The 17394-nt window shown below is 35.2% G+C and overlaps 1 protein-coding gene across 1 annotated transcript in view; it reads left to right on the top strand.

Moving 5' to 3' along the window:
* The window catches only part of LOC128998660 (WASH complex subunit 4-like), a 45795-nt gene that overhangs the window by 11575 nt on the left and 16826 nt on the right, over positions 1-17394 (top strand). Inside the window, exons 5-9 of the mRNA XM_054424887.1 lie at positions 3055-3279; positions 9842-10078; positions 11081-11269; positions 12957-13055; positions 15589-15822. Of these exons, the coding sequence (XP_054280862.1) occupies positions 3055-3279; positions 9842-10078; positions 11081-11269; positions 12957-13055; positions 15589-15822 (984 nt within the window). The remainder of the gene's footprint in view (positions 1-3054; positions 3280-9841; positions 10079-11080; positions 11270-12956; positions 13056-15588; positions 15823-17394) is intronic.

The raw sequence follows: 17394 nt of genomic DNA, 5'->3' as shown, positions 1-17394 counted from the left end.
ATATATTTTTTACAATTTTAGAAAAGTAATGATATTTGGTATATCAATAATAACCATAATTGTCTATTCTTTTAAGCCATTTTTAATTTTTTATCACCTCCGTTACGGTGATGAAGTAGTAAATATAGTATAGCATACAGTATTTTTATGATACAACGTATTTAAACAAAGATTGATTGTCACTTGACTGGTTGGATAATAATAAATATTAAAACATCTTTATCAAGAACAAATTTATTGTTGGACTTGACTTGACACAATTTCACAGTACTGTTTGTCGACTGATAGACCGAGTTTACTTGACCAATGTACAATAATGGTCTGCAGGGGGGGGGGGGGGGCAAGAAGTGTAAGAAAACTATAATATTTTTTAAAAATATTTTTGATTGTTTAAGCAATGAATGACGCCATTTTGCAGTGTGATCATGTAGGCACTTCAAGGTCAGTAGTTCGTGATTGTTTCTCGCAGGGGTGCCCAGAGGGGGGTACTGTGGCGCGTTTGCGCCACAGGAATTTTTGGGGGGGGGACTGTTTTTGACGGGATTTTGGGGGGGATATTTTTTGTTAGCTGTCATAATGAATGTATAATTTTGTATAAGCAGGCCTAAAAAGCGTTTCTAAGTAGCCCACTATCAACACCAACATTTTGCCGTTCGTAATATGAAGATTGTTTCTAAGAATTTTAAAAACGCACCTTGTCAGACAATCCTTAATATACCAGTGTCAAATTTTACTTGCTACAAATGTTTTGGTGGTTCTTTAACTCCACCATCGTCAGGATTTACAAGAGATCCACTTCTGGAGGTGTCGTCAGAAAGTTACAAACATTTGACACAAAACACGAAACGATTACAGATAGGCCTATCAATTCAAGCGTGTACATTGCCGTCGGCAGGACTGGGAGTGAAGTACTGAAATCAAGGAAACTGAACTGAATCAGGTTCAGGTTATGACGGACCGATGTGGTTTCTGGATTGTCGTCTGCGTTTTCAACAGCTGATATTATTAGACTATTGTAGTGACTGAGAGGAGTGTTGAAAATATTTATGTATTTATATATTTCAAACTCCTCAAAGTAATTAATAAATTTCCTTTCGTACTGTATAATTTCTAGACCATCTTATATCCAGCATATCAATTGGCTATTATTGTCAATAATTTTGAATGGAAAACTCAATTATGAAACCCATTATATTTTCAACACTCTCCTCAGTCACTAAAATTAGTCCAATATCAGCTTTTGATAACACAGACGACAATCCAGAGACCACGTCTTTCCGTCATAACCTGATTCAGTTTACTTCCAGTCCTACCGCTGCCCGCGGCAATACAAGCGTGAATTGATAGGCCTATTTGCTATCGTTTTGTGTTTTGTGTACAAATGGATTGTCGGACGTTTCTACCATTATTAGTCCAAAAAGGCAATCCTGGGGCTATCGAAATGAATTATAAGATTACTTCGTCACAAAAACCTTTTGTACTGGTGGCAATTAAGGAATGGTAGGTATTTTGCCCAGCGATTTTTGTAGAAGGCAGCCTGGGAATGGCGAGCAACAAGTCTGTCTTATTTCGTGACTCTCCCTATAATTTTTAAACAAGATTCCTTTTGCCAAAGTATTATTAATGCACCTAAAGCTTTTTGAATTCTTAAGCCCTGTAAAAATTAACGCCACCTAATATATATTGTACAGTTACAGTACTGTGTTGGAGTAAAGTAATTCACCGAATATATTGTTGTACGTTTTGAAGACTTTGTCTATTGCAATACTGAGCTTATGTTGGCTGAAAATACATATTCTGAATTGTAAATTGAAAAACTTCTAATTTGTCCATTAGTTAGATATAATGATGCATTGTTAGATGACGTTTCCTATTAAACATTTAATTTTGATTATCAGCAAGTTTGTTTGTCGTACCTCAAGTTTACAAAATACTTTAAATGCTCGTTTTATGAGGTAAAGGGAAAATTTTCAGATAAATTGGTGGGGGGAGGGCAGGTTTAAATAGACATTAGCATAACTTGGGGGGGGGGGAACTACTCATTTGGCTTGGGGGGGGGGGATTGCGCCTCAGGGTTTGGGGGGGATGGGCACCTCAGGTTTCTCGAAGTAGGTATCTTCCCCTCCAGCTATGTTCTGCCCTTGCCATGAGCAAGGTCTAATTCCTCTTGTGTCGTGTTCATTTTCACAGCTGATCTGGGTTTGAAAGGCACAATGAGATGATTTTGTCTTTGTTTAGTACTCGATTACTGATGTCACTGTCACTTAAAAATGGTTTAAATACCTTAACTGTCAGGTGATCCTTAGAGTAGTATTACACTACTGCAGTTTCAGCCCTCAGGGGGCTTTCTTCAGGTGTCAAAGGAGGTCAAAAGTTGTCATTCATAAGAATTCGTCACATTTAAACTACGAGAACACAAATACGAGTACGGACACGAACACGAACATAAAAAACGAATACACACGTAAGAGTCACAAACATTTCCCATGGTTTGATTGATGCACGACACGTGCAAGGAGCTAGCCCAGACGAGTCTAGGCTAGCTCCTCGTCTAGGCTAGCTCCTTGCACCAATCAACCCATGGGAAATGTAACTCCCACTCTTACGTGTGTATTCGTTTTTTATGTTCGTGTCCGTGTCCGTATTCGTATTTGTGTTCTTGTAGTTTAAATGTGACAAATTCGTATGAATGACAACTTTTGACCTCCTTTGACACCTGAAGAAAGCCCCCTGAGGGCTGAAACTGCAGTAGTGTAATACTACTCTAAGGATCACCTGACAGTTAAGGTATTTAAACCATTTTTAATTAACTAAAGAGATTTGGAGGCTAACATCATGAAATCACTGTCACTGTTTATCTACTTGGAAATGTCATTTTCCTCCCTCTCAGTATAATCCTCCAACTGTTGAAATTAGAATACATTTAAGATATGAATATTGTACAGCTACTCTCACTTTTTTTCTCTATATTCTGGATGTCCGGATTATTGGAGACTGGATTAAGGAGTATATATTGTATGATATAGATATAATTCAAGATTCTGTGTTTGTTAGGATGTACTAGAGCACACGGGGCAACTCCTGGTAATGTTGGTCACACTGGATGAAGTGCTGATGAGTCATATGACCCTGAGGGACCATTGGAACTGCTATCAGCACTCGGTCAGCAAAGCAGTCCACGAATCTGCAAGATTCCATGTTGACTCCGGCAAAACAAAGATGCTTGGCAAAATGCTAAAGCAAATAAACTCTACACTTCTTAGTGGAACCATCTTTCAGGTATTTATATCTTAAATGAGTCATTAGTATGGTACTGGTTTATGTATATTGAGTACAAATATATATTTGTACAATGTATATCATGGAACAATTAATTTGTGATGTTTTCATGCTTGATTTACTTTTCAAAGTTTGTCATTATTATTATTGTTATACTTGTAAAATTTAAACACATTCACTTATGGTATGGTTTATGTTAATTAAAAATACCTCAAACAATGTGTGATATTATCAGTTTCCTCCTGTTTTTTTGCAGTTATTGTTATGAAATTTTGGAGTGGGAAATTTTACTCTGTTTGTCCTAAGCTGAATTTCCAAAACAATAAACTAAAAATAACTTGTATTATCTATTCACAGTTGTGGTTGTCGTTAGGTTTGACTCTTCATCGTCATCAAAGGGCTGTGCTAACCAAGTCTTTATTTCGGGAAACAAGTGAAAATCACTCTTATCGGTCATTTGACTGTTGGGTGGTTAAGGGAAAATCTCCCATTCGAATGAATGAAGGAGATCTTGTGTATGATTTGTCGTGTGAAGTCGGACATTGTCATGGGGAAAAAAATTTACATCACTGGAACACACCACCGGACATCAAAATTGTTTTCCGATGTTTCTGTAAACTTCACACAATTGAGGCTAAATTTCAGTTGGTTTTTAGTCTCTGGGCAAAAAAAACATGTATTACAAAACACCAGCAGGATTTTTAATTGTAGCACACTTTTTAAACTTAAATATTACGACAACAGGTAGCACAACGACTCTTTTTCTGTAACAACTGGACAGTCATCGAGGGGGTGGACATGTCTGTAATTTAAATTCTGCTACCAGCACACGCCTATTGGTGTCAGACGGAAACGTTCCATACTTTCTTATCTTTTTATTAAATTATATTACAGTAGAACCTCTTTAATCCAAACCCCCGTAATCCTAACGTTTCACTAATCCGAACGCCTCATTGCTGTACTCTGTACATGGTACAGTAGTTCTTTATTGTATACTGTATTTATTGATATACGCACTGTAATTGTTTCTATTGCAACTACAGTTCTATTTATTCATTATTTTTACTACTGTATTAAATGAACTCTGTATTTTACTTTATAAAGCACGTTTTCACTTTTCCAGTAGCAATTACGTTCCATTTTAGCAACAATATGTTCTGTAATCCGAACTACCCCGTCCCAATTAGTTCGGATTAAAGAGGTTCTACTGTACAATTACTTCAGTAACACAACCGATGCATAAAAGTGAGTTATCATTAACCAAAGTAGAAAGGTTCAACCATCAGCTTAGTAAGTAGTTCTGCCTATCTCATTTCAAATGTATAAGCATCCTACTATTGGTTTAGTAATATTACCTATGACCGTTTTGAACTAGTCGTTTCAGTTCAGTTCTTAGAATTGAAAAGATTCGCTTAACAGCATTGTTTTACTTAACAATACGATTAAAGGACCAATGAGATTCAAAGATAGAGAGAAAAGAAGTAAAATTGTAATACTTCAAACTTCAACTAATCAGCTGTTTAACCCAATTTAATTGTTAAGTGGTGCAATTAACACTTTGAGTGCCGCCGCATCTCACTCCGAGACGCACCATTGTCGTACCTTGAGTGCCGAGAGTCTCGTAGCGAGACGGTCGAGGTTGCGCGAGAAATGCCGGTGTCTCGGAGCGAGACGCTCAGAAAATAATTTCATACAGTATCACATTTCAATAAAGCTAGCTAGTCCAGGCGCTAAACGGGTTGAGTATGCACTGAAATTCTGACAAAATTTGACTTTTGATTATTGTTGGGGACATCTAGTAGATGAAAAAAATCGATGATGTCGCATTTCTAGGGTGGTCACAACTCGGGGGGGAGGGGGGGAAGTTGCGCGGGTCATCGGTTTACGTTTCCGCGTCTAACTCACAAACGGTTAATGATAGAAAGATGAATTAAGCGTCTATCTACGCATAAATATATTGTCTTTTAAAAAGGTTATTACAACCTTTCTTCTATCTCTTATACTTTAGGCGCTAATCAACATTTATTGCAAAAAATAAAATTTAAAAATACTTTAAAATGAAATATTGGATATATTGCGCTTGTTTAGGGCATGTCACGAACTATTTATGGTTAGAAAAACTAACAAGTAGTACAACAACACCAAGTTTAAAGAAATCCGTGCAAAAACAACAGCTACGTTGATTTCAGTAAGAGTAAACGTGGAAAATTCGTAGTAGTACCGAGGCGCGCATGGACGGTACGCAGCCCACAGTCAATATAGGTTTGATGTTGTAAGTAACTATGGGAAAGCTGAATTTTTCTATGCTGTTAGACCATGTTGAGATGAGCATTTTCCCAAAAGTCCCCACTCCTACCCCTTTGTGCTTTCTTCTACCCCCCCCCTTTTAGATAAATTTACAGTCTCTTAGAAATTAAGCTATAACTTTAAAACGGGTAAGGATAATAACGCAATCTTTTATTAATCATTTGGCGTTACGATATTCTACAAAAAGTGTATTTACCATGGTATCCTAAATATTCATAGTTAAAAAATATCATAAACATAAAAACATATTTTTTACGGATTAATGTATGAAACTTTTCTTTGTAGATTTTTTATACGAGGTCGCACAACAAAATGTTTGATACAAAATTTGGGGTGCATAGTTTACATTTTAAAATGATACATAGCTATTAACAGTTTGTTTGCATATAGTGGTTATAGATAGTACAGTATATTGATTTTACAGGACTCTGGCTTTTTTGTGCACCGCAACAATGAAAAAAATTACGTATATTATGGTTTTTGTATTTAAATTTGCCGCTTTATATAGATTATATTAACGTTATGTAGCTCATTCAGTACATATACAGACTGTAGTGGATACATATGAATGAATATCATGCATTTGCTGCTGTACGCCAGAGCCTCATTTTATTATACAGGGTGTCTCACCTAAAGTGAACCAATAGATAACTTTTTTATTATGAGATATAGAGTTAACTTCTTATGGGACACTACCCTTTATTTTAAGATGTTTTTATAGTGGTTTCGAATTTTAAAAATATGTTAGCAATTTTCCAATATGGCTGACAACTTTGTTAGTCCTATGGAATACCCTGTATTTTATGATTGTTTTAGAATGTAAACGCACAATTTTTAAACCTTTTTATTCCTGACATTTTTCTCTAAAGCTACTTGTTTAGGAGTTACATCGAAAAAGAAATGGTTTGTGAGTACATCCTGCATCCTGTAGCTCATAAACGAGTAAGTTTAAGAGCGGAAATACAAATAATAAACAAGTTTTCAAATCACGTCTACATTTAAAAAACCATAAAATAAATTGTTCCAATATCAAAGTAAGCTAGCATTTTTGAAAATGGTGGCCATTTTTAAAACAACAAAATCAGTATTTTTTAACGTATTTTATATATTTTTTGAACGAGGACTTATATGTGACTTATTTATTCTTTGCACTTTCTCTCTCAACTTACTCGTTTATGAGCTACAGGATGCCGAATGTACACCACAAGCCTTTCTTTTAGATATAACACGCTGTAACTCCTAAATGGGGTAGGTTTAGAGAAAAAATGTCACGAATAAAAAAATAGCTTCTAAATTCTAAAAGAATACTAATATACAGCGTATTCCATAAGAAATAACAAAGTTGTTGGCCATATTGGAAAATGGTGGATATATATTTTTTATTCGTAACCATCCCTAAAAACATTTTTTACAAATAAAAGGGGTCGTCTAATAAAAAGTTAACTCTATATGGGAAATAAAATTTATGTTCACTATGTAATCTCAACCGGGATGAAACGTGTACCCTTTTATAGCAGAATGTCCAATTTAAAAAAAGATACGTCAATTTTGGTCTAACAAGTTATATTTAAATGAATATGAGTTTTTTTTTATTTTTAAATGGCAAAGATTGGCGGGCACTTGGAAATTATCTTAAAGAGGCGTGGAGTAAAGGGTGGGAATTGATAATGGAGTATAATTATTAAATTTAAGAATTGAGATATCAATACAAAAATTGGAAAAATCTATGTAATTTAAAAAATTTATAAAATATTATTTGTTAAGTATCTATCAAAGTAAATTATAAAAGTAACAGGTTTGTTTTATGAATTATTAACTGTTTGTAGGAAAAATTCAGATTCTCAGTAGGCTACATTTAAATTTTATTATTCATTCAATTGATATCTGATCTATTAGTATGTAGTGCTATTTGTGTATGTTCTGTAGTGGAAATCAGTTTATTTTATGAATAATTGTATGTGATTCATGGAATTTTTTTAAACTGTTTTAAAATATTTTAAAATCAGTGTGTCTAACACAAAACAGACGGTCTTTGACCATTGTTCTTTGCATTTAAATAAAAAACGCTGTATTGATATTTTATTACAATGAACACATTTTCTTCTTCTTCTTCTTCAGAAATCTATAATAATTTTTTAAAATATTTATTCATCTAATAATTCTTTTTGTAGATTATCGTAACGTGAAATGATTAATAAAATATTGCATTATTATCCTTACCCGTTTTAAAGTTATAGCTTAATTGCTAAGAGGCTGTAAATATATCTAAAAAAGGGGGTTAGAGGAAAGCACAAGGGGGGAGGAGTGTTGACTTTCGGGAAAATGATAATCTCAACGTGGTCTAACAGCATAGAAAAATTCAGCTTTCCCATAGTTACTTACAACATCAAACCTATATTGACTGTGGGCTGCGTACCGTCCATGCGCGCCTCGGTACTACTACGAATTTTCCACGTTTACTCTTACTGAAATCAACGTAGCTCTGTTGTTTTTGCACGGATTTCTTTAAACTTGGTGTTGTTGTACTACTTGTTAGTTTTTCTAACCATAAATAGTTCGTGACATGCCCTAAACAAGCGCAATATATCCAATATTTAATTTTAAAGTATTTTTAAATTTTATTTTTTGCAATAAATGTTGATTAGCGCCTAAAGTATAAGAGATAGAAGAAAGGTTGTAATAACCTTTTCAAAAGACAATATATTTATGCGTAGATAGACGCTTAATTCATCTTTCTATCATTAACCGTTTGTGAGTTAGACGCGGAAACGTAAACCGATGACCCGCGCAACTTCCCCCCCTCCCCCCCGAGTTGTGACCACCCTAGAAATGCGACATCATCGATTTTTTTCATCTACTAGATGTCCCCAACAATAATCAAAAGTCAAATTTTGTCAGAATTTCAGTGCATACTCAACCCGTTTAGCGCCTGGACTAAGCTGCAAATCACTCCAAATGCGACAGAAGGAGGTCGGCAACAACTATTTTGCTCTTTTACTGTATAATGAAGCTGAGAAATGTGGTCTACCAATCAACAAAAACCATTACACGATAGTAGACGGCTTTACCCAGCTGGTTCGTGTGTTGTTGTTTCGACTGTTTACGTTCTAGTAAATGTTTGTTTGGTTATAGATAGTCATGAATCGTTGAAAAATACATTTTAAACCTTTAAAAAGTTATAATACCACAACTTATTCGTGCATTTGTTGATAGTTTGTGGCTAATCACATAAAGTGTACCGGTAACTGGACTTGGTAAGTCAGGCCTATAGGTGCATGTGATTTTATTTTGACCGTTTGTATATTTTGTGCATGGCTTATAATAGTATTCTAATAGTAATTTGAATTATCAACATAAAATAGTTTTGTCTGTAACAATACAAGTCCTAGAGCATGATTTAGGTTGTTTTGCTGGGTAGGGCCTGGAATTTTTTGAGACCTCTTTGTAGTAAATGTTACATATTTTTTGGACATATACAATAAATACATTTGTTATACATGATTTCTCTTTAATTTTTAATGCTCTTTAAAATGAATGTAAAATTGAATGTCAATGATTAATTTTAAATTGTGTTATTTTAACTCAAACTTTGAAAATAAGAATAAACTGCACCATATTTCTGTCTTGTCCATGAAAATATTTTATTTTAACTCATGAAACCCCAACTAAAATTAGTATTTTACAATGCACAATCTAATAATCTACAAAACAAAACAAATTTTAGGCCAAAAATGTTAATAAATAAGTATTTTATGACGATTTTCCTAAACACCTGCATTTATGTGGAAAAATGGTCGGCATTCCTAGAAGCAACACCACATGTAGGCCTGGCAAACCTCAAATAAAATTGTTTCACCCCCTGGAGGCACTCAAAGGGTTAATGGTTGGTCCAATGAGTCCTTGCATCACTCAGTGGCAATGAGAGGTTATAAACGAAAACATAACCTCTCTTAGAAGTTATGAGTAGTAATTGTTAGTAATTAAAAATCGGTCGTAGGTAAAGTAGTGTACGCAACTCGTGTAAATAGTCTTAACGACACTCGTAGATCTGAAATTTCTACTAGTGTTGTTAACACTTTCTTTACACAATCGTTGCGTAATCTACTATTGTATTGGACGCCCAGCAAATTTGCTCCTGTGTTCTCTTATAGGGTTGGTCAGAAGAATACACTTGGAGACAGAGAGCAATAAACATGTTTAAATGTTGAATTAGTTCAATAAAAAGGCTCATTAATATAAATATTCTTTTTTACAGAATGTCCTACAACTACCATTTGAAAGAAATGGTCCTGCTACAAAAAACTCTGAGCTATCGGAAGAAATGGATAAGTACATTAGGAGTGCTTTAAATGAAGTAGAGACAAAGGTTTTGACAGATCCAGAGGTCCAGATGACATGGGCCAGTGTTTGTACGTTATACACATTCTATGTTCATCTGTTTGGTTCCTCAGATAAGAAGCTGTTCAAACAATTCTGGGAATTAAGTAAAAAAGTGAGTTATATTACAATACTTTTTGAAAAAAAAAATTACCAATGATAATTGATACCCCCAATTGTTGTGTTTAGACGTTCTAAAGTAGTGTGCACTACTCCAGTGTTTATTTTTTGTAGCAGAGCTGATGACATTGCAATACTTAAGTAGGTTGTACTGAAAATAAAGGTTGAAAAACTAAGACTGAGATTAAGAAAAATACTTGGTTCAGACTATTGTAGTTTTGTTTTTAATATTGAGAGATGAAATTAGATCATAAAGTAATCTAATGGGAGATAATCTTGATGGAAATAAGTATTTAGTTTACTGCGTGATTTACTTCCTGAATTTGATCAGGTAACTTGTTTAGTTAATGGTTTCTTACTTCTAATCTAGGTCATAAGTGTATACTTTACATGATATTAGAGTAATTATTGTTTTGTGTTTTCTAGATGTATATAAAATCTAGGTTGATAAAATAACCAAGTGATTTCCACTAGCCAATATTTCTTCCTTTCATCATTATTATAAAAACAAACAAACCATACTAGAAAAGCAAAACAAGATATCCTGTATAGTGTGTATATATAATCTACCTACCTATTAGTCAGTTGTCAAAGAGGAAATGACAATTTTGGAAATTCCATATGAACTCTTTTGATTTGGTAGCTAGATATATAGAAATATAATAAGTTAAAAATATAAAACAAAGGTTTTATGGTGAGGGACATTTGCAATTTATGGAGGTTAAAAATTTTGTGCTAAGAGCCAGGGCCGATTTACTGAATAGGCAAGTGCCTAGGGCGCAAGGCATTTGTATTTTTGGGGGTGCCAAAAAATTTGAAAGTAAAAAAATGTGTGGTTGTATTTGCTTGCGATCACGGTAAGCTTCTGAAAATCCCTCGCGGCCGTGTTGACATAATTTTCGTCTCCCTTGGCTGTGTAGACATTGTAATCGTCCCACGACCGCGACAATTATCAATATCAATATTTTGTAATATTTGTTTGTATGTGTGCTTACAGGTGCCGTCAGTAACTCTGAATGGCAACATAGTCTGGTTCCCGGATCAGTTCTTATGTCAACACCTAACCCATTTATCTAAGAAGTTGGTGGATAAGAAGGCTCAAGAAGCTGTAGTAAATGCTAGGATAAACTATATCCAAATATCTAGTTCCAATCTGCCTAAACTTATCTCCTCTTTCTCATTCCAGGTGAGTGCCATATATTTTGCTAGTTAAGCGTTTCTTTAAAGGCGTTAAGTATCCACCATGCAAATTGTTAACATAAAGTTGACTTGTGTATTCAAAACAATTTTCAGTTTTTTAATAGTGTCCATGAGAATACTATACATATTTTTTACGAGTAGATGAATGGAGTCCCCTATGAATCGTTACACTTGGAAATAGATCAAAGTGTCGAGTTAACACGTTCGCTGCTGAAAACCTTTAAACAGGCGCTCGCCAATGGCGGCGTGGCCCGGGCGGAGCCCCGACGCGCTAACTGAATCGGCGATCACTATTGGTATTGAAATATCTCAGTAAGACGAATCACAAAAGAGCAGTGGTGATTGTTCTGTGTTACCCCGATAGTGGACGTAGTTCACTGAAACACCCAAAGGTAGCAGTACTGCCTGGATCAATAACCAGAGTTTTTGTAATATGGCTCGAATAGAGAAAATCTCCGAAAACGGGACAAAAGCATTGCCAGACAGGATTTTACGGGCAATTTTAGTACCAACCTCAGTATTAAGCTCACATTCTAAGCTACAGGCTGGTAACGATTACAACGATCCCCAGCAATGGCTCAGCTGAAATTGCAACAAGGTTGTTTGCATTGGTGAAGGACGACATTTCCCGCTCCGCGCCAGTGGCCCCAGTACAGTGGGGCGGGAATTCCCGCCCCTCGCAGTGAATGTGTTAATGCACTAAATTTATAAATTTAAAATAAAACTTAGTTTTTGCTTAATTGAGTAACAACTGTCTGCTAGAGTTTTATGCTGGAAGTGGTTAGTGTTTGCTCAATTCTGTTACAACAATCCACTATGTTTTTAAATATTAGCCAGATAAAAATATTGTTTCCTGTTAGGATCTTTCATGTACAGAAGAAAAAACATATTTTTTATAAAATTGTACCAGCCTACACTGTTACCGTAGCCTAAGAGTGATTTAGTAATCCAGCCTCCATTTTGCAGTTCACTGCTGCAGTTCTTGTTTATTTTGTATAATGTTTCTATTAGAAACATATACAAAATGTTTCTATTGTAGCTTATAGATAGATACATCAAGACTCACACATATATAATACACACAATAAAACTACATATAACACTGCAAAATATTACAAATGGCTGTGATTTAATGGAAACAGTTTTTCCACAGTGACTCTAGAACAAAGCAAAGTATATTTTATATCATACTTTTAGTTAATACAGTAACATCACAATACGATTAAATGTTTGAAAAAAAAAACATTGTTTATATTATAAAGAAGGTAAGATGGATTTACCTGGCTAATTTATGGATTAGATATTGTTTTCTTTCACCCTCAATCCAAACGGCACTGGATCAATCACCTCCGGAGTTTGTTAGATCTAAAGGACTGTTATTTAACCCAACTTTCATTGATCATTGGACATCTTATTATTGACTCTGATAAAGAAATCACTCAAAATCAGCTGATTTAAGTTTTTAACAAAGATATATGATAGATGCATTTGGATTCATCTCAAAGTACTGTATGACACAAGTTATTGCATTGTTGTCAATGTCATGAATCAAAATAATTTACTGACTAAAAAAATTCTGCTTGGGTCTGAAAAGCTTCTTGAATATTTAATGTGTCTAGTCTACTATACGTTTTATTGAAGAGGTTTATGTTTATATGCCTTATTTATTGCAGGTTTTTGCATGGATCTTACAAATGGAGTCAATTTTGAAAAAAGACCTAGCAAATTTCAAAGTTGATGATATAAAGGTTATGTGCAACTATTATCTGGAGGTAAGTGAATTTTTGCAATATAACAATGGTTAGCGTTAGCAGTATACAAATTAGAAATAGCTATTTGCGTATTAAGAGCACGAAGTATGTCGTTGCGGCTCGAGAACTGTGAGTGACAAACATTTTGACGATAGCATTGACTTTTTGTGCTCTCAATACTCACAAGATTTTTCCTACCACGTCATTTAGGTTATGTTTGCTTTTATTAGGTTATTTTATTTGCTTATCGGTTTCGAGTGTTAACGTACTGGCTCCATGGCTGAGGTTGGCGTGGAAATGCCAACTGTGAAATCAGCTGATTAAGCATGCGGGAATGGTCATTCCCGCTCTAGAACGGAAATAAGCTATTTTGTGTACTGTTTACAGTGTGGTAATGTGATCTTTTCCATGCAGTGTTAGGAAAAAGTATTGGTTGTGTTACATTTCTTTCAATACCAAACTAAGTGTAGTAGATGCTGGATGCTTGTTCATTTATTTATCCCGAGGAAATTTTACAAACTGTTTTTTATGTTTTAAGGGTAAAAATTTTGAAAAAACAAATTTTTGAAAAATCACAAAACACTCTGTTTCTATGACACAAACCTGGCTGGTTCGCTTACTCATTCAAGTTCATCCCGTCTTACACATTCATTTAAAGTTTCATCAGAATTCAGCCAAAATTACTCGAATTATCAGGGTTACAAACATTTGACAAATAGCGTTTTTGGCCTTTGGGAACATCAAAATGAAAAAGTAAATCGGTCCCGAGCCTAGGTCTTACTATGAGACCTACAGTAAATCTCTCAGGTTCTCTCAGGTCATTTTCCTGTATTGGAGAACTGCCTCAAATAAAAACTTCAAACAATAATGTTTCACTATTCATTAGGGGTCTGCGGTGCACCGAAAAAGTCGGTACGGTACAAGCTTAATTACCGTCATCGGTTCGGTACAGCATTTTACACGGTACAAATTCGGTTCAAATTACTTTCAGTTTACTAGTAGTCAGGCAGTTGGTTCCGAGCACATAAAAGTCTTATTAGATGTTTGTTTACGATCTTCATAATTTATTCCGAGGATGATGATGCAATAAAAAACCCATTAGCAGTCCCAAATCCATTTACATTTTATCACGACAATAATTGTTCTATTCAAGTACTTCCAAGAACTGTTGAGTTTTATCACTTTTATTTCTTTACGACTTTCCCCAATTCTGTCTTATCAAAAAATAATAGTTTTATGATGACTGTTAAATGTTATCTCTAACTCAGTCAGTATTATCGTGAATATTCAATTTGCCGCTGGCCATTGCCTACTGCAATATGGCTACATATTAAACTTGTAACTAATCTACAATCTTATTCTATAAGTTAAAATATTTGTTATAGACATTTTATCTTTCTATTGACGAAACCACAAGCATAGTTGTTGTTTGCATATTTTTTTGTTGTTGTGCAATCCTACTCGGTCTCAAATTGTGTCATTGCATGTTCTGTATCTTGTCTTATATTGTTAGATGTGGCTGTTTAAGGCTTAAATGTTTTTTAGTTTCCTGTATTTTTTATTGTGTTGAAGGTACTTTATGCAATCTAAATCTTATGAACTAGATAGTGATTTTGCTACCCTCATTGTAACCTAATCAATTTATATATAGGCCCTCCTAAATAATTAGGTCTAGGCCTGGGTCTTTTGATTCTTTGGAAGAGCTTTAAAATATACTAAGAAAATTTGATTGAGCCTGAGATATAAACTAATGATTGATATTGTGGATGTTAACTTTGTAAATGAAAAGACAATAATCTTACTCTGTGATAATCCAAATTTTAGTTTCATAAAAAAACTTTGCAAGAGTTGTATCCATCTTATTACCTATCTTAGTTTTGAAGCTGATAAAAAAAGATGCTCTTTGCCATTACTTCATCATAACCTCCAATTTTTCATTGTCGTCTGCTGTGAACAGCTGGCAAAACTACACTGTCTTCGTACTGAATGCTTTTATATGTTTTTAACAATAAAAAAAAAAAAACAACTAGACATTGTGTTGGTTGGAAATAATTGACCAGTTTTGTGAAATTATCTTGTCAATAAAATGTTTCAAACATGTTTATTCATAAAAAACACTTATCCTATTTTTAAACCACTTTATCATGGCTATTCAAAGTATCTCAGAGTAAATAGGTAAAGCCTTTGTCTTAACTATGATTTTTCTTGACACAATCCTCGTAGTAGTAAAAGGTTTTGCTTTAATAATGTGTGGTACAGTAATTGTTGTTAGAAAACCATGAATGTAGGATACTATCCATTTTCATAGTAATGTCAATGTATTAAGTTAAAAATTATGGTTTGAATACAGTTCTGAGAAGAAAACCGCAAAAATACGGGTACCCGCGTACCGTACCGATTTTGTACCGAGAACCGAGGTACGAAATATTGTACCGTACCGACCTTAAATTTTCTGTACCGCAGACCCCTACTATTCATCTATGGTTTGCTTCTGTTAAGTTCTATGCAAATGCCAAGATGTTGCCATTAATTCATAACTGTGCTGTGTCTAAAGGGTATCCAACTGAGCTTGAAGATGCACAAGCTGTTGACGAACCTGACAAATCTACATGGGTCAATGGCCAAGCCCATGACCAAGTCGTCAGTCATTGGTCTCTGTCGCCTCGTGGAACTAGTCAAAACAGTCAGGGAGACATATCTTCGTAACCAGGCTGTGATAGCTCGTAGTGTGGGACATATCATTCAGCGACTCTCCTTTCAAGCTTTATCCATTATAGCTGCAGCTAAGGTAAGTCAATAAATGTTTGAATAAATAAATAATTCTTTGACATTGTCATGATTAAAATTTAAAATATACAATAATATGTCTTATGCACTAACCTTTAAACAAGTTGGAAAGATTTGCTGAACAATAAATAAAAATTGAATTTCTATGAATAGTAAGAGTAAGACAATAATAAGAACTTTGTACAAAATAAAAGTCATATTGTTTCATTAGTTTCGTTAAGGTATTAATTTACACTGTAATATGTTTTACTAGTCAGAAAATCAGCAAGGCTGCTTTTAAAAGATTTATTTTGAATTAAAGTTTTTAGAGTTGTGTTGTAAGTAGTTTATTAAAAAGATTTTTCCCCATTTATTTAGAAGTTTTTTCTACTAGCTTCAAACAGTGTCTCGGGTATTGAAAATTATTCTTAAATCTGGTGTCATAAATGTGATCAAAGTTTTCACTAATATAGTTATCAAAATTTGACTGCACCGCTAACAATGTTTTGTAAATAAATAAATTTGGAATAGTCATAATATTCAATTTTCTAAAAAACTGTTTTGCATGAAGATTTCCATGGTAAAAAGGTCATAATTCATTTTTTTTTTAATTGAAAAACTTTCAATTTCTGAGGGAAATCCCCAAAATTTAATTCTACAGGGAGCGGCAGAAATATCTGACGGTTTTCAAGCGAGTACAGTCCGGCAGCCAAGTGGAGGAGGGTGGTGGGGAGCGGCTCATTCTCAAGGCCAAAGATGACATTTCAGTCGCCATAGAGCAGTGGACCGGTATACATCGCGCGTTTGTCGTTGAGGCGTATTTTAAAAATGGCGATTCTGTTGTTGATACGCAACGTAAGTTTCGTAGGCATTTTAATGTGGCTCGTGGGGAACCTATCCCATCCCGAAACACCATCAAATGTGGGTGGATACCTTTAGATCCACAGGATCAACTGCAAAACGTAGGCCTACAGGCCGTCCAAGGTCAGTGAGGACGCCGGAGAACGTGGAGCGAGTGCGACAAACAGTGCTAACGAGCCCGCATCGCCCGGCGCGTGGACAAGCTGCTGCTCATGGCATGTCTGAGCGCTCTATTCGACGAATTTTGCTGAAGTTTTTGGACGATTGCTATTTTATATGGGTGAAAGTGAAGGTCTGAGTGCAAAATTCTGTCAACGAAAAGCAGCAGCTTGTCTACGCGCCGGGCGATGCGGGCTCGTTAGCACTGTTTGTCGCACTCGCTCCACGTTCTCCGGCGTCCTCACTGACCTTGGACGGCCTGTAGGCCTACGTTTTGCAGTTGATCCTGTGGATCTAAAGGTATCCACCCACATTTGATGGTGTTTCGGGATGGGATAGGTTCCCCACGAGCCACATTAAAATGCCTACGAAACTTACGTTGCGTATCAACAACAGAATCGCCATTTTTAAAATACGCCTCAACGACAAACGCGCGATGTATACCGGTCCACTGCTCTATGGCGACTGAAATGTCATCTTTGGCCTTGAGAATGAGCCGCTCCCCACCACCCTCCTCCACTTGGCTGCCGGACTGTACTCGCTTGAAAACCGTCAGATATTTCTGCCGCTCCCT

The sequence above is a fragment of the Macrosteles quadrilineatus genome, unplaced genomic scaffold, assembly GCF_028750875.1.
Source record: "Macrosteles quadrilineatus isolate MER2022 unplaced genomic scaffold, UCM_ALF_1.0 Scaffold_7__1_contigs__length_78375512, whole genome shotgun sequence".
In the NCBI taxonomy this organism is placed as follows: domain Eukaryota; kingdom Metazoa; phylum Arthropoda; class Insecta; order Hemiptera; family Cicadellidae; genus Macrosteles; species Macrosteles quadrilineatus.
The sequence above is the reverse complement of the archived record's forward strand: the minus strand, read 5'-3'. Positions and strand labels throughout refer to the sequence as shown.